The sequence below is a fragment of the Glycine max genome, chromosome 2 (genome assembly GCF_000004515.6).
Source record: "Glycine max cultivar Williams 82 chromosome 2, Glycine_max_v4.0, whole genome shotgun sequence".
NCBI classification, from domain to species: domain Eukaryota; kingdom Viridiplantae; phylum Streptophyta; class Magnoliopsida; order Fabales; family Fabaceae; genus Glycine; species Glycine max.
In genome coordinates this window covers 5075863-5098640 of record NC_016089.4, presented here as the reverse complement: position 1 = coordinate 5098640, position 22778 = coordinate 5075863, and the positions used below count along the sequence as shown (strand labels likewise).

At 33.2% G+C, this 22778-nt stretch overlaps 3 protein-coding genes, 2 non-coding genes and 1 pseudogene across 7 annotated transcripts; 4 read left to right on the top strand and 2 right to left on the bottom strand.

Annotated features, from left to right (window-relative positions):
• The first annotated feature begins 453 nt into the window (after positions 1-453).
• Positions 454-6514, top strand: LOC100799677 (TATA-box-binding protein-like; annotated as a pseudogene).
• Positions 6515-7142: 628 nt separating this feature from the next.
• Positions 7143-7229, top strand: TRNAY-GUA (transfer RNA tyrosine (anticodon GUA)). Its single transcript is given in 2 exon segments — positions 7143-7179; positions 7194-7229. It is a non-coding gene; the product is annotated as a tRNA-Tyr (tRNA).
• Positions 7230-8285: 1056 nt separating this feature from the next.
• On the top strand, positions 8286-8359 carry TRNAI-UAU (transfer RNA isoleucine (anticodon UAU)). Its single transcript has one exon. It is a non-coding gene; the product is annotated as a tRNA-Ile (tRNA).
• Positions 8360-9304: 945 nt separating this feature from the next.
• On the bottom strand, positions 9305-10189 carry LOC100796318 (protein N-lysine methyltransferase METTL21A). The gene has a single exon (XM_003517976.5). The coding sequence runs from the start codon at positions 10133-10135 to the stop codon at positions 9356-9358; it is 780 nt and encodes a 259-aa protein (XP_003518024.1). The 5' UTR covers positions 10136-10189; the 3' UTR covers positions 9305-9355.
• Positions 10190-10964: 775 nt separating this feature from the next.
• On the top strand, positions 10965-15702 carry LOC100306517 (uncharacterized). 3 transcript variants are annotated; one of them, XM_006574279.3, is made up of 8 exons: positions 10965-11150; positions 11327-11406; positions 11494-11536; positions 11614-11675; positions 12148-12244; positions 13441-13511; positions 13831-13922; positions 15176-15702. In XM_006574279.3, the coding sequence occupies exons 2-8, from the start codon at positions 11338-11340 to the stop codon at positions 15240-15242; spliced, it is 501 nt and encodes a 166-aa protein (XP_006574342.1). In that variant the 5' UTR covers positions 10965-11150; positions 11327-11337; the 3' UTR covers positions 15243-15702. The 3 variants fall into 3 exon arrangements, with proteins under 3 accessions (XP_006574342.1, XP_006574343.1, NP_001236188.1); XM_006574280.4 differs by having other exon boundaries at positions 10965-11185; NM_001249259.2 differs by having other exon boundaries at positions 11003-11131; positions 15176-15319.
• Positions 15654-22220, bottom strand: LOC100792620 (pyridine nucleotide-disulfide oxidoreductase domain-containing protein 2). The gene is made up of 15 exons (XM_003517972.5): positions 21763-22220; positions 20629-20808; positions 20437-20494; positions 19785-19835; positions 19478-19560; positions 18845-18932; positions 18285-18326; positions 18114-18188; positions 17959-18027; positions 17362-17477; positions 17087-17199; positions 16733-16812; positions 16423-16543; positions 16157-16223; positions 15654-16042 (listed from the first exon to the last, which is right to left on the bottom strand). Exons 1-15 carry the CDS (start codon positions 22170-22172, stop codon positions 15910-15912), a joined length of 1686 nt encoding a protein of 561 aa, XP_003518020.1. The 5' UTR covers positions 22173-22220; the 3' UTR covers positions 15654-15909.
• Between the last annotated feature and the right edge of the window lie 558 nt (positions 22221-22778).

Here is a 22778-nt window from a genome sequence, read left to right as displayed (position 1 = left end):
TTATCTAAAAATACATCAATAGTGTACCTTGTTAACACACTTTTTTTAGTACTAGAGTGTTAACAAGTTATAACAAGAGATTCTCTTAAAATATATCAATGGTGTAGAATACATTCATAATAAATAATAAGAATTTCTTATCAAATATATATATATATATATATATATATAGAGAGAGAGAGAGAGAGAGAGAGAGAGAAGGGGGGGGGGGGGGGGGGGGAGGAGGGAGGGAGGAGTCAATTTACTCAATGAGTAACTTTTAAAAAGTTACTCCTCATCGGAATCATTGATTTTTTTGAAATGTAATAGTTAAAATTAACTAGTTATTATAATCATTAGATTTAAAAAAAAACAATAAAAAAGGAATGGTGAAAATGAGGAGAAACTATAAAAAAGTTACTTTTGAAGTAAGTTGATAGGTTGTCAAGCATAACAAGCTGTTTTTTTGGTTTAATGCTTGAAAGGTTGTGGATCATTTGGCCAAGTAGGTAAATTGAACATAACAAACAAATATACCTTTTAAGCTCTGCCCTTAGGAATTATGGATTATCTTGCTATGTAGGTTGATCGAGCATAATAAGCACTCACACTTCTCAGGTTTTGTGCTTGAAGGTTGTGGAACTCTTCATCAGGTAGATCGATCAAACATACTAAGCATTCATGTATTTCATGATCTATGCTTAAGGTGTTATGTTTGGCTAAGTAGGTTAATCGGGCATAGTGAGAGGTTCATTATGCAACAAGTCCAGTCAAGATTTGTTCACGAGAAAGCTTTTCAAGTAGTTTGGTGTTTTTGTCTTGAAAATCCAAAATTCTTTGTTGAACATGATTTGAAGTGTTTTCAAACACACTTTTATTGGTTTTTAAAGTTAAACAACTTAATACAATTAGAGTAAATGAGGTGTAATAGATTTCTTATAAAAGTTACTTATATAAGTAACTACAACAAGATTATTTAATCATTAAAAAAATTCAATTAAAAAGAGAGTTTTTATGAGTGAAGAGAAAATGAGACTCACTATAAATAAGTTAACAACTCAATTTGAATACAATGATATGAAAATTAAATAGTTTCTAATCATATATAACAATAAGAAAACTACTAAAAAAGATTAAAAATCGAAGTTAAAAATCTATTTGTTACAACTTATTTTTCAAAAGAATAGCTTATTTTAAAAATAATGTTTTTTTTAAGCTTTTCAGGTGTTTATCTCAATTTCTCAAAATAATCAGAAGTTGAGAGAAAAAATCTAAAATCTAATTAAAACAAGAAGTTGGTTCAAATAGCTTGTCATAAAGTGATCAGCTTCTTTTAAAAGAAATAATATTTTCTATAACAAACATAAATTAGATTAAGTTTTGTTTTTAAATCTCTAAAGAATGATAACTAAATTCTTTTACACCAAATTCACTTTATCTTTAATCTTAAACAATTTGATACTGTAAAAAAAAATCTTAAACAGTCTAAAGCTAATTTTTTTCATTGGAGATAATATCACAGTTTTAATATCTTTAATCTATATCCATATAAGATTCACACACTTTTTTACTTTCAACAATTAAATTCCCATAATTAGATTAGATAAAGTGTTAAATTGTTTTTTTAAAATAATTGTTTTTTGATAAAATAAACAATTTTATGTTTTTATGATATATTTGTCTAAACTGTTTTTATATAAAATAAATAATTTTTTACTTATTTTAAAAAACAAAAACATCTACTTCTTAAAGAAATATTTAAAAAAAATACTTATTTTAAAATTAATTCTTCTAAATTTAAACAACCTCACCCAAAATCATAAAACTACAACAATCTAATTTGCCAAAAGCCTACCAAGTCAACCCACACAGTCTTACCTGTCACTACGCTATTGGATCATGCTTGAGCCAGGCATTCCCCTTCCACATGCATCTAAATTTGGTCCTCTAAATCCGAATTTACACCATATATATATATATATATATATATATATATATATATATATATATATATATATATATATATATATATATATTGATATATTGATAAATAATGAAGAATATGCATGTTTTTATATTTAATTAATTTTTTTATGTATGTTTAGGAAAAAAAATTCACCCCTTCTCTGGCTATTGCCTCCACACACGCAACTAAAATAAAAATACCCTCTCTCTCTCCAAATCAAAACCCATCACAAATTCACAACAGCATACAAATCCCAAATCCTCCGTTCTCTTCTCATATAAAAGAACCCTTCTTTCGAATCCTTCCCGCTCTCTCCACTCTTTCCCCTCTCCGATTCAATTCCCAAGCAGATCCCTCTCTCCGAGGTCTGATCTTCACACCCCAAACACCCAATTCGTGTTTTTCTTAAACCATATTTAAAACAAAAGAGGGTTTCGTTTAATTGGGTGAAACTGTTTTTTTTTTTTTTTTTAACTTTCGAGATCTGGGTTCTTTTTTAATTTATTTATTTGGATAATAAAGGTTTTATCTTTTTGTGTTTTTGAGTTGAAAAAAAGAGAAGCGAAGTTGATTTTTGGGTTAGTAAAAAAAAAAATAGAGTTTGATGGCTGACCAAGGATTGGAAGGGAGCCAACAGGTGGATCTACAGAAGCATCCTTCTGGGATCGTGCTTACCCTTCAGCGAGTATCTGTGTTTTGATGAACAAATTTTCACTTTCTCTTTTGTTTGGTTTCAATTGCGAGCTTCAGTTGGTTGAATCTTAAGTTGTGGGGTTACCCCCTTTTGTTAGAAATAAGTCAATACCCATGTTTGTAGTTGTAGAGCCTACCCACTGATCACGCTGTTGCAAGTTCTCAATTGTGTTGGGATTTTACACTCTTTATTTAAGTTTTGTCACTTTTGTCTATTTGGCACTTAAACATGCTTGTTGAGTGCTATTGATTATTGAGTACTTTACTCTTTTATTTTTTGCTGAATACCTTCAAGTTTCAATCATGACTGTAAAATTGTGTGTGCATTACATATTCGTGAAAATTTTAGATTGGATCCACTTTTTAGGGTTAGTGATCGCACTGTGTCCTGCTATGCCTCTGTAGTAATTGGGTTTTAACTTTTAAGAGGTGGCTGTTTATGTTGTGATCTACCTTCTGGCATTTGCTACTGTTGATTGATAACATTTGCTTCTATCACTATGTTGGAATGTATAATAATTTTCCCTCTATTCACATTGGAATATTAAGGATTTTGCTTCAATTTTCATCAATTTAGACTGTAAGTTGGACCTCAAAACAATTGTACTTCAAGCTCGTAATGCAGAGTACAATCCCAAGGCAAGTTTCATTTGCTTGTAGTGAATTTCACTCAAATATGCTATCTTCACAATGGTGCATGTATACAATAAAGGTTAACTGGTTTGTTGTGCTGTCACGTATCCTGCTTTCTAATTTTTTTTTTGTTCCTATGACCTGAGAAGTGTGGTTAAATCTAAGACTACTATTTTATATTAATATTCCACATTATCTTCTACTTGTTACTATGGTTCTGTTATTATCATTAATTTGCAGATGTATTATTTATGCTAGTTCTAATGGTTGGTGGTATACTGTTTGTTTGCAGCGTTTTGCTGCTGTCATTATGAGGATAAGAGATCCCAAAACAACAGCACTTATTTTTGCTTCTGGCAAGATGGTATGCTCCTTTGCTGCACTGCTATGGCTATCTTTTAGATGATAGTAGTGCATTTTGTTATTTTTAATGCTGTCCTCAAATTTGTAGTTGTGTGATTCTCTTGTTGAATTCTGTTTGGTATCTCTTCTCTTCTATTTTAATTAACTATGTTTATCAAATCAATTGACAAACTGGTGTTAATTAGAAACTCTATAAAAGTCAGGCTTGTCTTTACCTTTAGTATATCATTGTAGGTGCTAGTAATGAGGTTGCCAACATAGTTGTCACTTGTCAGAATTCCATGAATCATTTGATTCTATATAGCTGATGAGAGACAAATCATGGAGCAACCTCAATTGCCCAATCAGTAATTTATGTAAAATTAAAATAAGGAAGATATTCTCTTTCTAAACATATTTTTACAGTTTTATTTAGTGGAAAACTATATATTTTCTCTTGTTTTAATAATTGAGCATGAACCTTGCAATTTATAATATCTTTCCCATTCATGAATTAGATTCTGGTCTATGATTCACAGTTTGCCAACCATGGTTGCAAAAGTAGAAATTTGTCTTTTCTGCTTTCTGTTATGGCCCTAATTTTTCTATTACAAAACCAAATTAATACGGTACCCTTCTTGTAAAGTGCTTCTCTTATGAACTTTAAATTTAATTTTTTATGACTATTGACTAGGTTTGTACTGGAGCTAAGAGTGAACAACAGTCTAAATTGGCAGCAAGGAAGGTATGATACTGTTCTTTGTTTTTGTCATTTATTTCTCCATCATCCTGTTCTTATTAATGTTTTTTTTCTCAAATGGAGGCTCTGGTGAACCAAACCATTTGTGGTAGCTTGGTTTTGAAACTATTATTCCTGTTTTTGGAGTAGAGCTCTTAAATCATTTGGCTGGATGGTTTTAACTCTTTACATGTGTTTAATATCCATCCTCAAATTATTTTCTTCAGTTAGTGTTGTGCAGCTCATTCTGAAAAATTTACATTATTTTTTAAAATTTTCTATTTTCCCCCTTTCGGTATGCTTGTATTATCCAAAAGCTTGGCTTCCCAGCCAAATTTAAGGTACTGCATTCTGCTCTTTCTCAATCTTTGCTGGAACTGTTTAATCCATGTTTGCTGTTCTTTTCTCACTGTAACTATGTAGTGTTTGATTACTAATTGGTTCCTTGGGTATTATGCTTTAGGATTTCAAAATTCAGATCATTGTCGGCTCTTGTGATGTCAAGTTCCCCATATGCTGGAGGGTCTTGCATATTCCCATGGTGCTTTCTCAAGTGTAAGTTTTTATTTTTTATTTTTTGGGAAAATAATTCATAGGATTGGATTGGTCCCTGGTGACTTTTATATCAAAATATTTTTTGTTTTCACAATCGATGTTTGGCTATCTTGATGTTTAGTGGTCACTTATAATTTTAAGGGTGTTTTTTTAGAATTATATAACTTGATATGAAGTAACCTACAGAAAAAATGTATTGTTTAAAGCAGTATGCTGCAAAGTATGGAAAACATTGACTGGTACTGAATTGCAGATGAAAACTGAAACTAATTTCCATGGCAGCCAAAAATCAACAAGGCTGTTTTAATGCATTGCCCAATGTTGTAGATACTTCTAGATGGAAGGGCTTTTAGAGTTTTAAAAATTTAAGTGGAGTGAAATGGTTAAACTTACTAATAGTATTATAATCATGATGCTTGTGTGATGAAGTATAAATTATCAAAGGGCCATCTTCTATTATGTATATGCTTGTGAAATGGTTAAACTTACTAATAGTATTATAATCATGATGCTTGTGTGATGAAGAAAGTATAAATTATCAAAGGGCCATCTTCTATTATGTATGTGCTTGTGCTTTGTCTATAAATTCTAGAAGTAGAGGAAAATGATGGATTCACTGAGTCTTGCTTATTTGTGGTGGCAGTATGATACAGAGCTGTTTCCAGGGCTAATCTACCGTATGAAGCAACCTAAAATGGTCTTTGCTTATATTTGTCTCTGGAAAAATTGTCCTAACAGGAGCCAAGGTAATATTTTTGCTTATAATCCCCCCCCCCCCTTTGGTTCACTGGATTTTTTTTTCTGTTTTTATTTCCATTTTTTAGGGGACAGATGAGACTTGCACTGTCTTTGAAAACATATATCCCGTGCTTACTGAGTTCAGGAAAAACCAACAATGGTATGAATTTGTCTTTACATATTTAACTTTTTCAGTACGTACAGATGTAATTTCAACGATTTTGTATAACCATCATAATTATAAAAGCATTACATTTAGATCCCGGATGTTCACAATGCAGATGCAGATACTTTTCTCTGTTGTATTTTTTGTACAAGTGTTGATGTTACATGTATTCATAAAATCGAACTTTTTCATGTGATTACCACTGTTTCTGGGTATCAAACTCTAATTCAATATTTGATATGGTTATGATGACAGATTGTTGTCAAGAAAGAGCAGGAGCATTGGTCTGGCAGAGAAGTTCGTGGAACTGTAAATATTAAGACAAAGGATACAATCTAGATTTGATATAGATTAAAGACAGCCGTTTGTGTTGCCTTGTCTTTGTTTTTTGATTGGTCTTGATTTAGTAAAGTGGCAGGCATTGTTCTTGTTCTATTGAATTGACATTTAAAAAAAAAAAAGAAAAAAAGAGGATTTTGAGGAGTCAGAAATGAGAAAAAAAAAAAGTGCTAACTGGAAAAGTAGCACATTGAGTCCTGACAGTAGTTTGAAAATGTTTTGATAACTGCTAATTGACCGTAGTGTGATCTGATTACTGAGTAGTTTTGAATATTGATAAACTAATAGAAAACTTGAGCCTGCTGAATTTGTAATCGTTTTTAGAATTTGGTTTCAATTGATAGATGGGACTACTTATTTAGTATTTTGGACCTGGACTTGGTTCTAAATGAGATGTAGACTTCAGAGAATAAAGGGAATTTAAAGTTGTTGATTAGAAAATCAATGGTTAAGAACTATAATAAAATTAAATTATATAACAAAATCATTGATTTACTTTTTAATCTTTAAGTGCATTCACTTCAGACTTAAAAGAGTTATATCTGATTGAACCTATCGTAGTACACACTATATATTTTATTTGATATGTGGGAATCGAATAGGAGATTTGTATTAACTTATATATTTTATTTAAGTTAGTTTTCTTTGACATAATATATTTTATATAAAATGTGTAGAATACTGTTAATTTTTCTTATTGTGATTTAATTGCCTTTAAATGTTAAAAATCATAATGATGAAGCTTTACAGCGCTTAAAATTCCCCTAGACTGTTATGAAAAGTTTACTAGTTAGCATATATATAACAGAATTTGTTTATAGTAACAAAAAGGCAGACACCTTTTGCTTTTAAAAAAAAAAAAGGCATGCACCTTATTCATCACCAAGGAAAAATGATGGAGGCGTAATAGTTTGTCTATATAACTGCTTTTGGCTTTGATAATTGAATAATATTTAAGAGAGAAATAGAATTTTGGGAAACGAGACAGCAAACCGACCTTAGCTCAGTTGGTAGAGCGGAGGACTGTAGTTGTTTAAACAGACATCCTTAGGTCGCTGGTTCGAATCCGGCAGGTCGGACTTTTTTATTCAATTTTTATTTTTAGTAATTAACGAAATAAATAGGAATCAGAGGGTTTTGCTTATTTGTATTTCTCAAAATGGTTACGAAACGAATCTGAGAAATCTTAAATCGTTATTGTCTTTACAAGCTGTACCAATTTACATAAATGTTATAAAATTAAACAAAAACGTAAGAATCGTAAAAATTAAATTACTTTAATGTAAAAACCATGCATGCATGCAATAGTGGTGTTTATAAATTAACTTACTTTAATGTAAAAATCGTAAAAATTAAGAGCTCATTTAAGTGACCATAAATTGCAAATTTTCTTCACTCGTTGTAAAAAAGAATACTCATCTTTTACGATTTAAGTTCACTCACTTTTATTTTTCATTTTAGGTTATTAAGACCCACAAAATAAAATAAAATAAAAACTCATTAAAGTAACCATACATTATAAATGTTCTCACCACAAAATAAAGACACTATACACAAAAATAGTCCTTGTTAATGGGACCCTAGAATCACTTGTCACAGCATTATGTCAATTATCATCATTCTATTTATATATTATATGCATTGTAAAAAGTTAAGAAAATAATAACCTTGTATGTCTAGGCAATCCTCCTACTAGTCTTTTATGGAAAGCAACGAATGTGTTTTATATTTCCAAAATATTAAAATGATTAAATGCATTTACTTTTTGTTCAATATATATATATATATATATATATATATATATATATATATATATATATATATATATATATATATATATATATATATAATTTAAATATTAAAAAAAATCAAATTTACACATTTTTAATTCACATTGCAAGTTCATAATTCATCTTTCAAATGCTCACCTTCGCTTAATTTGTTTACATGTCTGCAATTGCCTAGTTCAATTTATCATTCATAGTGCTCTATTCATTTGCCATAAATAAAATCATTACATTAATAGGTGAGTGAAACCACCTGTGGGATGCAAATCTTACGAATACTAATCTAAATTGGATTCAATTAGTTTGCTCTTGTTCGAAGATAAACATCAGTGTAAATTTTAATAAAATGGTCCCGTAGCTCAGTTGGTTAGAGCGTTGGTCTTATGAGCCGAAGGTCGCGGGTTCGAGCCCCGCCGGGACCATAATTTATTTGTTTTTACCTCAATTTCTAATTATTCTGCGTGCCCTTCAGGAGTTGAAAATTGTAGTACTTACCCTCGAATTTCACTTGTAACTGACGGGCTGCATAATGCATATTGAATTAATTTGCTGCATCGTTAAAAAGTCTTAAAAATAGAAGAACCGCTTTAAATTAATAATGGTATGTATTTAAGTTTGGACTCACAATGGTGAAGCTGCCTTACCTTAGAAAACTCTTGCCATATCTTTTTTTCACTTGTCGGTAGTATTTAAAGATTTGGTTTTTAAATTGAGCCAAACTCTTGGATGAGAAATTTTTTTTTGCAGGTTTTGTCATGACACTTTGGACTTTATGGAGAAGAAGAAATTCTAAGCTATGGTATCCAATGAAAGAGCAAGAAGATCTTGGAGTTATTAATAGAGCAAATCATGTTCTTGAGGAGATGGAATTTGGGTCGTGCTCTTGAATCTTGATCGGAGCTTTTGATTTATCTGCTAGTAGTATCCCGTCAGGTTCATGGTCTAAGCCACCTGTTAAAGTTTTTAAATATAACTCTGATGCTGCCTTTTTTCTTCTGCAGATAAGAAAATCATGTTTTGGTTGCTTCCTAACGAATGATTCCGGTTCGTTTATCTTATAAAAAATTCGTCTGTGGTTGATACATGTTGGTTTTCAAGCTGTGATATTTTTGAGACAAGACAGATTGCAAACTTATAGTTGATTGCATAAAGGAGATGCAAAATGTGTCATGATATATGAATTTTGCTACATCATACTGGGGACATCCTTACAACTAATTCAGGTTTTAAACTTCATCATGTCAAGAGAAAACCACCTAAGTTAGCTAGAGCATCTATAGCTCATGCTTTCTCTAATATATTCCTGGTTGTATTTATCATACTGTTGAAATGGAAATGATTTGATATTCTTTGCAAGATACATTAAATTAAAAAGTTAGAATAATTCTATATGAATTGATGTCTCTCAGCAAACCCTATTATCCCTTGGCAACAAAACGGTAAACAACAACACCAACCCTAGACCCATCACAAGGCGTGTCAGTGTGCAAAACGTCGACGTTGAAGTGCTTCCTCGCCTTCTTAAAAAACGCAGACTCCTTCTTCCACCTCCTCATGTGAGCCATCACAAACACCATCTTCCCATTCCTTTCACTTAGCATCATTAAACGCAGCGTTTCGAGCAGTGGCTCGTACAGGTGATCGTGATACACCACATCCGACGCCAGAACGAGATCAAACTCCCGCCCAATCGCTTCCACGTCAGCAGCGTGGCCCCAACGGAGCGGCGCGACGGTTATTACCCCTCCGGTGGGCCCCACAACCGCGGCGTTGGCGTCCGCATTGAATCGGAGATTGGGAACCACGTGAGGAAGGTCCGTGAGAGTCACGTGGGCGCCGAGGGTGGCGGCGGCGGCGATTCCGACGAGGCCGGTGCCGGAGCCGAGCTCGATGATGCGGCGGCGGCCGTGGAGCGCGGCTGAGAGGGGGCTGGCGGAGGGAGGGTTTTCGCGGTGGAGGTCGAGGAGGGAGACGAGGGAGGTGGCGGCGGGCCAGAGCTGGAAGGAGAGGCCCTCGGAAGGGAGCTGGCGAATGGCGACCGTTGATTGGATCGAACGGAGGGGGTGGTGCTGGAGCAGGTGGTGGTTCGGTGCAGCCGCGGGGAGGGTAGCGGAGACGCTTGGTTTGTCTTCTTCGTGGATTAGGAGCATTGTGAAGGGGTTAATTATCTCGTCTTCTTCGTCTTCTTGAGTGGCCATTTTTCTTCTTCTTTGACCCTGAGAATGCGCCGTCGCGGGCGCCACGTTAGGTCTTGTTTGCCTCCGGATTTATATTCCCAGTCTTGTGCTGTCATTTACTTTTCTGTCCCTGTCTTTATTTATTTTAATAAAAAAATACGATATTAATTTAAGAATTAGTAGCTCATAAAATAATTAATGAATATTTGCTTATAAACTCAAAAATACAAATTATGTGTTTTAATAAAAAATATTTATTGTATTACTATTTTTAAAAATTAATTTATATATATATACATTAGTATAAATTAGATTTATGCAATTATTCGATAAAAAATTGCATTCTTATCCTATCATACTAAAGAATTTGATAACATAGTAAAATAACTAAATTTTAAGCCTCTCAAGTTTCTTGCAACAGAAAAAAAGTCTCTCAATTTTTAAGTTTTATAAAGAGAGTTATTAAAAAAAAAGATTTTAAAACATAGAAATTAATATCAATTTAAAAAAATGATAAAATTAAAACACATTTTACCTCATTTTTTGAAGAAATAAAAAATGTCACTATCACACTTATTACCACTCTCTATTATAAGTTTTTTTTTAAGAAACTTTTTATAATTAAAAATTATCAAATATTATAAAAACTTATTAAATATGTTTTGTATGTTTTTAGTAATGGATATCGGATGATAAATTGATAAAAAAATTATAAATTTAATACTTAAATGTGAAAAAATACTGACAATTTTTTTTCATTGACTAGTGTGCGGTACTTCTCACATTCAATAATTAAATTTAAATATTTTTATCATAAATTGATTGGTTTTTCATACTTTTAGGACGAAATGGACTATTTGTTCGTAATTTTAATAAGCTGGCTTTTTCGTTGAAACGGTGCGTTTTAAGTATTTCGTTCTTCACACTCTGCAGTTAGCCCCCGGAGGAAAACACTGTCCATCCCATCGGCGATCGATTTGATCGGAGACTCAACTGGTGTGGCCAATTCAATTTCAGGCTCGTTTTCTATTTCACTGTATCGTTCTCTTTCTTCTCCAAATCTCGTTTCGTGTAATTGATCGTATTTATCTTGCAATTGCTTCAATTTCATAAGTCAACGATGCAAGTTTGTGAAGTACGAAGTTGAATTTGAGTTATGATAAGGAAAAGGAACTCCATTATTCATTTATTTATCGGCTTTATTGGTTCCAGAAAGAAGCAAGATGATAAAAGCAGTGCTGGTGTTGAACACGCAGGGGAAGCCTCGTCTCGCCAAATTCTACGAATTTCAGGTCCCTTGCCGTCCACATTTCCATTTATCGTTCTATTGACGCAATTTTCACACAGTTTTTTTTTTTTGTGGTGGTGTGGTAGATCAGTCTGTGGAGAAGCAGCATGATGCTATTCGCAATGTGTTTTCAGGTTTATCTCACTCTCATTGATTTTTTTTTTTCTTTCAATTTTGCTTTCTTTTTTTCTCAGTATTGTGTCTTTTGCAGTCTTATGCAGTAGACCTGAACATGTCAGCAATTTTGTGGATGCCGAGTCCTTCTTTGGCCCGGTATTTCGTCCTTCCGTTTTTCTACTTCCTGTAATTTTGTTATGTTGAAGTCATGATTTGTTTATCCTAATTATCATTAGTTATATGTTGAAATTAAAAAAATAAATTGAGATTAGGGCTTTTTCTTTGCATTTTTTGTCGGAATGGTATTACTTAAAAAAGATTGTGGTAAGTATGAATTTGTATTGGCATACGGTGGTGGCAAGTGCTGGAGCTAGAACTGAATTACTATAAAGTTTGAAGGACTGCCTTGATCATAATTGTGAGTGTGCTTTTAGTTTAGAACTGAAGACTCTCTGTTAATTTCATATTTCAAGTAAGCTAGTGTAAAGTGTTTTTAACTTGATAGCCAACTTGTGTTGTAGTGTGCTCTTTTGAGCAATTCTTTGGCTTGTTCGTTGTAATACTGTTATCTCATCTTTTCTTATCCGAGGAAAGTAAGTGTGAATTCATTTGTTGTATTCTCCTGCAGGACTCCCGCCTGGTCTACAAGCACTTTGCAACTTTATATTTTGTGTTCATATTTGATAGTTCTGAAAACGAGCTTGCTATGCTTGACTTGATACAAGGTAGATTATGGTATTATGTAACTATTTACTGCATTGTTTAAATGTCAAAATCAATAATGTTGCATAGTCATGGCAACTTATTGGTGTGCTTGGGTATCAGTTAGTTTGTCTTGAGTGTCTCAAGAAGCTATGAACTTTTGGTAGCAAACTGGATGTAAAAATGTTTTGATTTTTTTTTTTTTTTATATTATCAAGAATGGGGAAATTTGAACAGCACGAAATGACAGATTTTTTAACGACTGGATAGAAATTTGGTGTGCCTCCAGATGCAAGGTAAAACTGCCTAGTGCCTAAAATAGACCCACACAGAGGTTTGACCCTTCATTGGACCCACTCACAGCATGAGCTTTATACCAATAGGCTTCCCTTTTTGTGGTTGACACCCCCTATCTTGAGTCAAATCTGTGTTCACAGAATAATGTATAACTTTTGAAAAGCACAAAAAGGTGAAAATCTGCTATGCACCATCTAATAACCTGCAAGTTTACGAGGTTGAGAACTGTCTACAGCATTCTGATGAAAAATGTGAATGGTAGGTATTAACCAATTTTTTTAGCATTAATCAAACTGACAAAGAGCATGACAGGTGTACTTTTTTTATCTGATTAAAAGATAGTAATACATTTAGTGTCGGTTCCCTTTAATGATTTCATTCAATCCATGAATGTAGCCAACCTTGCATTATGGGATATGATTTAGTTGTTGTCTTACACCATAAGCAAGTGAAAGAATATTCCTCTGCAAATGCATTTACATTCTAGATTTTTGAAGGGAAAGAAAAGAAATTTTATCCAAGTTCTAGGAAAAAGCTATGGAACCTAATTACAAATTGGTACAAACAACTCTTTTCAAGAAATCTTAATTTGAATTCTTATTTGAGCTTTATGTTTTTGAGGTCATTTTGCTTTTTTCACATTCTGGACTCTTTTCCTCAGAGAATTGGATTGGAGGAAATAGTGTTAAGCTTTAACAGTATATTCAACCTTCAAATTAGTCATTTTCTTTAGCCATTTCAATTTTATTGCTTATTATGCCAAGGATCCTAGTGGAATAATTATTTGCATTATCACTATGTATTATCCATTACATTCTGCATGGCTATTGTGCAAATGTGCTAACAGTTGTTTATTACTGCCTCTTACATTGTTGTTAATTTTGTGGTTTGATTTGCTTACTTTGTCCCTTTCTGCCTTCAGTGCTTGTGGAAACATTGGACAAATGCTTCAGAAATGTATGTGAGCTTGATATCGTGTTCAACTATAGTAAGGTTGTATGCTTTGTGCCCCCCGATTATGAATCTTATATTTATTTCAAGTTGACTCCATTATAATGTACCTCTGTAGCAAGAAATGAATTTGAAACTGTGTTATGATTTAGGGAAACATTTTATGCTGCCTATATAATTGCTGGAGTTTGCTGCAGTCTGAATTTTATATTTTCTCTAATTCTGGGCTGTTCTTGGAATGCCCTTCAATTTTGGGAAACCATTTCACTCTTTTGCTTAGTAGCTGTCAATAGTTCAACCCAAGCAAATTTGCATCTTAAATTTCCACAAATTCGATCCTAAAAATTTAGTTCATCTGCAGATGCATACTATACTAGATGAGATCATTCTCGGAGGCCAGGTGTTGGAGACAAGTTCAAACGAGGTTATGAAGGCTATTGAAGAAATATCAAGGTGTTCTCTCTTTCCCATCTGGTTTTAACATGGTCTTTCTTTTTTTACATTTTAGTCAATTAGTGTGATAGAACCGGTTCAGTATCTAAAGCAAAGAACGAACTTTTATTGATGAACCATAAATCCCAATTGTTTAGCTAATGTGGTGGCAGCCTTCGGCTAGGATTATAAGATGTAAAGTGAATGATTTCCCTGGATATTCAAGAGACTAGAACTCTCCCAACTGCTCTACTTGGACCAATCTCCAACAAATGTTGGAATCATCTTCAAGATTTGATATCCATTGTTCCAAGATTGGAGCTCAGATACCAATTAGTAGGACTACTTCAGAATCTATAAAATGAAAAAATGATTTTTTATTGATGAACACTAAATCCCAATTATTATGTCAATGTGGCAGTAACCGTAGGCTAGGCTTAGAAGATATAAAATGAATGTGGCAGTAACCTTAGGCTATGCTAATGAATGATTGTCTCTAAACTAACAAATGTCATTTGGTCCTTCTTGTAAAATTGTTGTATTCAATCCCTAAAAATCTAAAATTAGTATATAGCGGCTAAATACCATCAGAAAATGACAATGTGGCAATTTTAAAAATCTTAAGGGTATGTTTGGTTTATATTTTTATTTTCTGTTTTCATTTTCTGAAAATTATTTTCATTTTCAAAAAATTAGAATTCTGAAAACATGTTTAGTTTGACTTCTTGTTTTCTGCTTTCAAGAAATAAAAACACTGAAAATACGTTTTCAAAAGAAAATGTATTTTTAGATTTGCTTAAAATTACATTCCTTGTCACCGTGTTTTCATTTTATCCAAAATGAGATTCTTGGTTGCAACTGAAAACGAGATTTTATTGTTTTCAGTTTTTGGTTCGTTTGGGAAAATATTTTCACAAAAAATGAAAACAGAAATCTAACCAAACATATTTCCATCACCATTTTCTATCTCCAGTGAAAATGAAAACAGAAAACAACCAAACCAAATACCCCCTAAAAGAGACTACCAAAAAATTACAAGATCAAAGACCCAATTACAAAATTTTAGTTTAGGAACCTAATTAAAAATTCAAATAGTTTAAAAACCTAATAATTAATTTAGTTTTTTTTTATAAAAAGCTTATTTGTATTTTAAACAGATGAATTATTTTTTTTTACATAATGTCCATTTTAATTTGACATTTGTGAGAAATAGTTATATGTATTTTTGTGTGTGCATACCCCTATATCTGAACGTGGTTTATACGTGAAAGCAGGCTCGAATCAGCATCCAAAGCAATCAATCTTGTTCCAAAATCAGTTTCTGGTTGGAGGTCGCAGTAATATAATTTCAATTGAAGTTCCGGAAGGATCTGCGTCTACGCATCCTAGGGTTCAGACAGGTGAAGAACTATCTATATTCAGGGAAGTCCATAAGATGTCTTTGTCCAAAACCCTAGTGTAAGTGCTCCTAATTGAAACAACGATTGACACCCTGAATTACAGTTTTGAGTTGACCATGGTTTCTACTGGTGAGTTTGTATTTGTGATCGATTCCCTACCTTGTTGATAAAAAAAATGTTGTGTACAACTTTACTGAGCACTCATTGTTCCCAGCTGATCCCAATTTCAGTTAATCTGTTTGATTCAATTTACTTGAAATGTTGTCCTCGTATAAATACTTTCCTACACTACACATTATAATTCATGATCAACCGTGGATGTCCTGTGTCGACCAGTAAGTACTGGAATCAATGCATTGAACAGCTGTTAAATTATAAAAAAGGATTACAAGTTCTAGTTTTCTGAAATCCACATTACAGCTTCTGTATCTTTGTTATGAAGCTCATCCAATTTGATGAATCATTGTCACGATTCTTCATTCTTCTATCTTACGCATTGCAAATTTACATTAGTTACTGCATAAAATTCCAATGAAAGAGCCATCTTTCCAAGCCAGTTTGCAAGCAGTAATAATTTGGGCGAGAATCATAACTCAGTATATCACCACTTAAGTTCTTTCTCCAACCTCTTGAAGAACTAAACGAGCAGCATTACGTCCAGGTGCTCCCATAACACCACCACCAGGATGTGCCCCACTTCCGCATAAGTATAACCCTTTAAGCGGAGTCTTGTAGTTTGACCTACGTTCCAAAACATTCACGTAATTATCAGTAACGGGAACAGCATGGTTATGATCAGTTATATGTCAAAAAATAAACCAAGATTATATTTCAAGCCAGTTCAATTTAGCTTACCATCCCTTTGCAGGTCGCATGAGGAAAAGGGAATCCAACCCCATAGCACCATGGAATATATTCCCTCCTGCCCAAAAGAACAGTTCAAAATGTTAATGGTCACAATGTAAATGTGCTTTCTAGTAGAACATTGAGTGATTGGGAAGTTTGGTTTCATTTATGATTTCTCTAAGGTACCACTCTTAGAAAAAGCTATTTTACTTGCACTTGATTTAAAAAGATATCAACTGCACATGTTTTTGTTTGGGTGAATATGGCAAAGTTACCCGTCAAACCGATTTCCCTTTCAAGATCTGGTGGAGTCAGCATATCATAACCAATGACTGATGTGCTGAAGCCAGGAGCATATTCATCAATCAATGTGAAACATTTTTGTGCAAACGATTCCTGAATAGGAGGATAGATAAGATATAATGAAGCACCTTCAATATAAAATAATCAACGAGTAATTTTAGCATTAAGTGGCTGCCAGCACACACAAGTGCATGACCATGGTGGAACAAAACAAATCCAACCACTGCAATGCATAACAGAACATAAGAAAAAATGCAACTAGAACAACCAAAACAAACTAACTCTGTAGTCATGATCTTGCCAGTCACCATCCAATGGTTTGTAGGGTGTATACTGCACAAACAGGTTGATCACATGCTTACCTGTGAAGAAAGCACATTTCATAAACTAGAGGTTATACGAAGGCATCAAATACAGATAAATTAAGATGAGTGCTGAAACAGAACTCCAATGTTCCAATTCTGGTCCAATAGTCAGAAATTCAAAGGAAAGCTAAAGGGAAAACAAAGTCACTTCAACAATGCCAAGAAATAATCATCATCATAAATGTGGCAAATGCATTAAAAGCAAAGTAATGAAACTAGCTCCAGTGACTGAACAACATATGAGGACATTCCTAAACGAAGTTTCAAGTACCAGGTGGAGAAATAGTTTTGTCCAGTATGGAGGGAATTGACATCTCAATAACCGGTCTTCTCGACGGTACTCCATTTACTGCATCTTGACATGCAGAGTGAATCTCCTCCATGCTAAATGGAAATAAACAGGGGCAAAGAAAACTGTCATGTTCCAAGAAAAAATAAGTTGCAAGTTGCAACAGTCCATATTGAATAATATTAAAGCAAATATAGATATCGATTAGACATGACATAAATCCACAAAAGATGAAATAAGATTCAAATTTAACATACCTTTCTGAACCTATATGAATTGTGGCGACATGCTGTGGGCCAGCATGAGGGTGTTCTAACTTGCAACAATGAAATTCGGGCAATTTATCAACTGCTACATTTATTTTTGTAGTAGCCTGTTTCAGTAGATATTTACCAAATAAAAGAATGGCAATTAATGAAGAAAATTTACGGAGACTTCCCCAAATTCTGTCCTTTGTTCCAAAAATTTCTGGATCAAGAAAAGAAAACCCCTATAACACCAATTCAAAATCCGTCCGTGCCAGGTCTACTTAACCGTTGCAGTCTATCAAATGTCAACAGCATAGAATGTAATCATATTTAACAAGAGGGAGAAAATTTTCTCACAGGTTCATTTTTATAACTATCCCAGCTTTGTTTTCTTTATTTTTCGGTCATAATCCCCCCCCAGTTTGTCATCTGACTTTTCTCCAGGAAATGTGTGATTTTTCCCATTCACGAATTCCAGGCATTCTTCATTAGCAATTAAATACTATCTACATAAGATTTCAATCTTACCTATTATTCTAGTTCAGTATAACACAGTAGAGATTGAGGGTATTTAAAAAAAAAAAACTGAGAAAGTAATTAACTTACAGAACTGTAGTCAGTGTGCTTAATGGCACGAACAAAATCATCAGGAAGGACATCGTTGGACACTAATTCCTGGTTCATATAAGCAGATGCTATAAATTAATATCAAGTGTAGGTGCCAAAGAAGTTAGAATTTGCAGCCAATTTTAGAATTTTACCATGAAAGTTTTATATGGAGTTGCATTAGACAAAACAATTGAAGAATGCACTTCAGTACCATCAGCCAAAGCCACCTATATGTAAGTCATATCTACAAAATTTAATTGCTAAGATCCACCTTTATAAATCCACTTGATTGAGCAAATTCACGAGTCACGAACAACACTAACCCCACAGACAGTGCTAGAGTTTTCAATCAACAACCGAGACACCTATAAGAATACAGAATATCACATCTGATTAGATAGAGCCTAGATGGAATAAAAAGAAAGAAAAAGGGAGGGATGCGGAGGTTAGAAATAAAAACATTTATTCTCCTATCCCTTTTTTTCTCAATGAAACGAAAAATATTTTTTATGATAACACAAGTTGATTTTCCATTTGGATCAGCAGAAATTTTAGTGAATAAGGTCCTTTCAAAAATCAGCATGAAGATTAAAACAAATAGAGACAAAGAATGCACTGGCTTCCATTAAGGAATTTGAACTTTGAAAACTTCATTGGAGTTAATGTTGAAAACTACATGATTAAGACCAGTGCACACCAGCAATCATGCCTTAGGATGTAAAAAATGTTTGAATTAATTCCAAGCTTGCCTTCATTAGAAAGATTTTGATCACAAAAAAGGAGGACACAAGCCTATCAGAATCTGCTTAGAATGTGACAATTGATGCGCTGCTGACTATGGAGGAAGTAATTTGAAAGTTAATAGAGATTCTTGATAAGATACCTCAGCATTGGTTACAACATGTGCTCCAGCTTCAATAGCAGCATTACCAATAGCCTTGGATATTGAGCCCATTCCACCTTCAACATATCTACATGGAATAAATAGCATGATATTCACACTCTTTGTATGAACAGTACAAAACTATAACAATATAATTAAGTAATTATTCAGAAATGTAACTTCAGAATATTATTGAGATAAAATTGGCAGTGACATCTTTCTTTTAACAAATTTATCTACTCAAGAATTCCATGGTATTTTGTCTCTACCATTTCCTTTTCCTCCCTCTAAACCTAAAACCTATATTTTCAAGTTTCAACAACTAGTTATGAGTGAGAGTCAAGGACACCTATTAAAATATTTGCAATATAAAATACAACAGTTCTCAAATACAGTGCAAAAGTTTTTAAGAAACAGACAAACAATGCCTTTCTAGAATAAAATTGTCAAAAAAATCTACAGTGCCCTTTTGTTTAGTCATGGTTGTCATTTGGGTGATATGAACCAAACAGTAGAAGTAAACTTAATTTCAAATCACTCTAGCTGTCTAGCAAAAGAAAAATATTTTTGACATAGAGAATTTATTCTGATTATGCACTAAAAAGATATCAAGCTACCAAGAGAAATACATACGACCAAATTCCACGTTCCCCGTCAGTTTCTCCCATCACATGATGTAGCAGCACATAGCCACTTCCTGGGGTGTGGACACTGGCCTGCATTAAGGATTTAGAAATACTATATATGCTGTAAAAGACGAAACATTGACTATGCTATTTTTTATCAGATAAAACTGAGTAAAATGGTTGTACTGTAATTGTTAGTCTCTGTATCTTAAAGAAGGATTAAGAACTTCATGTATATATCTTGAAAATGTTTTCTATTATGGTGCATTTTTTTGGGTTAAAATATAATGGTGCAGTTAAGATAACTGTCTTACTGTACTGCCTATCACAGCATCAGTTGCAAGGGTTGCCTTCAGAACATCTGCCTGCACAAATAATGTCAGACAAAATATTACCCCATTAAGAGAGAATATGTAGAAATTAAAAACTTATTTATAAGACTTATTAAACAATGTATTAGAATTGAGAGCTAATTGGGCTTAACTCAACCTTAAAATCTATCTCATACAGAGAGGTTGCCCTTGCCCAAGTCAACCCTCTTCACACTCAAGAGTAGACATCTAGAGTATGAAGTTTGCCAGATTGGACATTTACAAGTGGTTAAACATTAGAACTAAGATAGACTCTAATACCATACTATAGGACAAAGAATTTCCCAAGTCATTATAAGGGGTACTTTGCTCATATTGAGTTGACATGGGATCTTAACACAGTGAAACAAGGAAATAGATGTCATCATATTAGTAAATTGAGAAAGAATTGCTATGAGATAGAATATATAAAAAATAAATAAATAATAAAAGGAAGTTCAGAAAACTTCTGAGACATGAGATATGAACGCAAACAAAAGCTACAACATCAGAGCATTAAGATGTGTTCAGTTTTATGAGATACAGTCAGAGAGTTTGAACTTTGAAGTTGAAGAACTAAATGAAAAGCAATTAAAATTTAAAACCATAAGATTACCTCAAACCAGTTGTTCAAAACCTTAGAAGCTGGGGACAACAGAAGGTCCATAAAGTCCCTGCCAAATAAATAAACAGTTTCACAATTTCAAAGTAGTTGCTATCATGCACTCCTTACTGCTTTGCTATTCAAAGGAACGCCAATTCATTGCTCATAAAAACAAAATCCTATTGTATAAACAAACACACTTACACCATATCCTTTTGCCCCAAGGAAGACACCTGTCGCAGACAACTTGCCCAAAATACAGAATTCTGTAATTTATTCTTCAATTTTTCATTAATAGACGATTTATGGTGCACAGATTCAGGTGGCGGCGAATCCAGCACTAGATCCATGAACTTACAGAAACTCTCAAGCTGAGTCTGATATCTGAAAGATAAAAAAAAAAAAAAAAAAAAGTAAGAAGAAAATGAAATGAAAAGAGAGGTGAAAGGACAGACAATAATCTTGTCAAATCATGTACATTGAACATAAGGTGGTCAAATACACATCTTTGAAGAGGTCAATGAACAAATTGAACAAAGAATACCAACACATATTTAAGCAATTTGCTTAAGTAAATTTACTTTTTACTATACACAGAACATTTTAAACTTTTCTAATTATCTATTCAAAGCTTTTGGACCATTTAAAGCGTGATTTCTACTCAACGGCACTATTCTACTCTATATCAGGCATAACAACCCTAAATCTTATGGACTAAATTAGATACAATTTCTTACATGCTTTTGGTGCTATTTTAAATTCACAATTGAAATTTCAAATCGATAACCTATGTTGACTTGGATTACAAAAGTCAAACTTAAATTCTAATTGATATTTGGTGTTGTTTCAAAATCATAATTGAAGTTTCACCTTGATAACTTATGCTTACATTGCCTACCTCAAAGTCAAACTATAATTTTGATTGAAGAACAGTAACAAAAATACCTAAAAAAAATGCATCCAACTTTTTTCCAACTCTTATTTTCCATCTTTTTTCACAAAAGCAAGCACCGGTGTTATTCATTCAAGGATAAAATATGTTTTTAGTTTCTATATTTTTGTTGAGACTTGGTTTTAGTCCCCAAACTTCAACTTTGATTAGTTTTATGATAAACAGCAATTTTCGTCCCTCCTGACCATGGACAATGTCTCTGATGAGGGACGAAAACTACCGTTATTCTAAAGTTGAGAGACCAAATCGATCAAAGTTAAAGTACCGAAATTAATATGAATTTTTACGGAAAGTACATGCACTAAAATCATATTTTTAGCTTTCGTCTTATCATCGAACTTCAATCCAAAGACACATTAGATTGCCGCAAGAAAACACTGAGAGACCTTGGATAAGCCTGAGCATCTTTGAGTGAGAATTTGGAGATCTCAGAGTGATTGAGATCCTTATCGGGACCTAAGAGAAGGTAGCGTCCGTCGAGGCAGGGCGTAAACGACGACGGATTGCTTTTCAGAAGCTTCAAGCCGTGCTTCCCCAACTCCAGCTCCTTTATGACCGACGGTCTCAGCAGGCTCTGGAGGTAGCTGCACCTCGAAAACTTGAACCCCGGAACCAGCTCCTCCGTCACGGCGGCGCCGCCGATCACGTGGCGCCGCTCCAGTATCGCCACCGAGAGGCCTCCGCGCGCGAGGTATGCCGCCGCCGTCAGGCCGTTGTGGCCGCCGCCGATTACCAGCGCGTCCCATTTCTTGCCCTTCAGAGCGGCGGTGCTGCTACTGAAGCTTCTTCGCCACATTTTGTTAATTTGTGGAGTTTGTGGTGTCTTTGGTGTTAATAATGATGGTGCAATGCTTTTAATATTATTGTTCAGTGCTGCAGGACTGGGTTCATGGATTATGCTTTTTTAACAGAGTAATGTTTGAGACTAATTAGCAAATTACATTAATTCACTCTTAAAGGAGTTAATAAAATATACAGTAAATAATTATTTTTGTCAACCAAAATATGTAAGGTTAACAAATTCATCTCTAAAAAATGAAAAAGTAAAATTTAATTTTTAAAAGTGTTAAAAGTGAAATAAAATTATTCCACTGCCATTAAAAGTGAAACAAAAGTAAAGGGGTAGTATAAGAATAAATAAAAAGAGTGATATGGTGTATAATTAAAAAAATTAAAAACTTAATTAGTCATAAAATAATAAATTATACATTTTATCATTCAACTTTTATTATTTTGTAAAATTTTTCATTTAAATTTTTCATTTTTTTATTTTATCAATGCTGACTTGTTAACAAGAAAAAAGTAAAAAAATATTTTTTTATAAAATGACGTCATTTTGTTATATAAAATACGTAAATATTAAAAAAATTTGATTGAGCAAATATTAAAAAACTTAAATAAT

What these genes read in the sequence shown, in the direction of transcription:
- LOC100796318 (XM_003517976.5), bottom strand. Translation starts at nt 10,135, where the DNA reads ATGGCCACTCAAGAAGACGAAGAAGACGAGATAATTAACCCCTTCACA.
- LOC100306517 (XM_006574279.3), top strand. Translation starts at nt 11,338, where the DNA reads ATGATAAAAGCAGTGCTGGTGTTGAACACGCAGGGGAAGCCTCGTCTC. An exon ending in CCAAATTCTACGAATTTCAG is followed by an intron (nt 11,407 to 11,493) that starts GTCCCTTGCCGT and finishes GTGGTAGATCAG; the next exon opens with TCTGTGGAGAAGCAGCATGA. An exon ending in CCGAGTCCTTCTTTGGCCCG is followed by an intron (nt 11,676 to 12,147) that starts GTATTTCGTCCT and finishes ATTCTCCTGCAG; the next exon opens with GACTCCCGCCTGGTCTACAA.
- LOC100792620 (XM_003517972.5), bottom strand. Translation starts at nt 22,172, where the DNA reads ATGTGGCGAAGAAGCTTCAGTAGCAGCACCGCCGCTCTGAAGGGCAAG. An exon ending in TTGGGGCAAAAGGATATGGT is followed by an intron (nt 20,495 to 20,628) that starts GTAAGTGTGTTT and finishes TTTATTTGGCAG; the next exon opens with GGACTTTATGGACCTTCTGT. An exon ending in GGCAAGATCATGACTACAGA is followed by an intron (nt 16,544 to 16,732) that starts GTTAGTTTGTTT and finishes CCTCCTATTCAG; the next exon opens with GAATCGTTTGCACAAAAATG.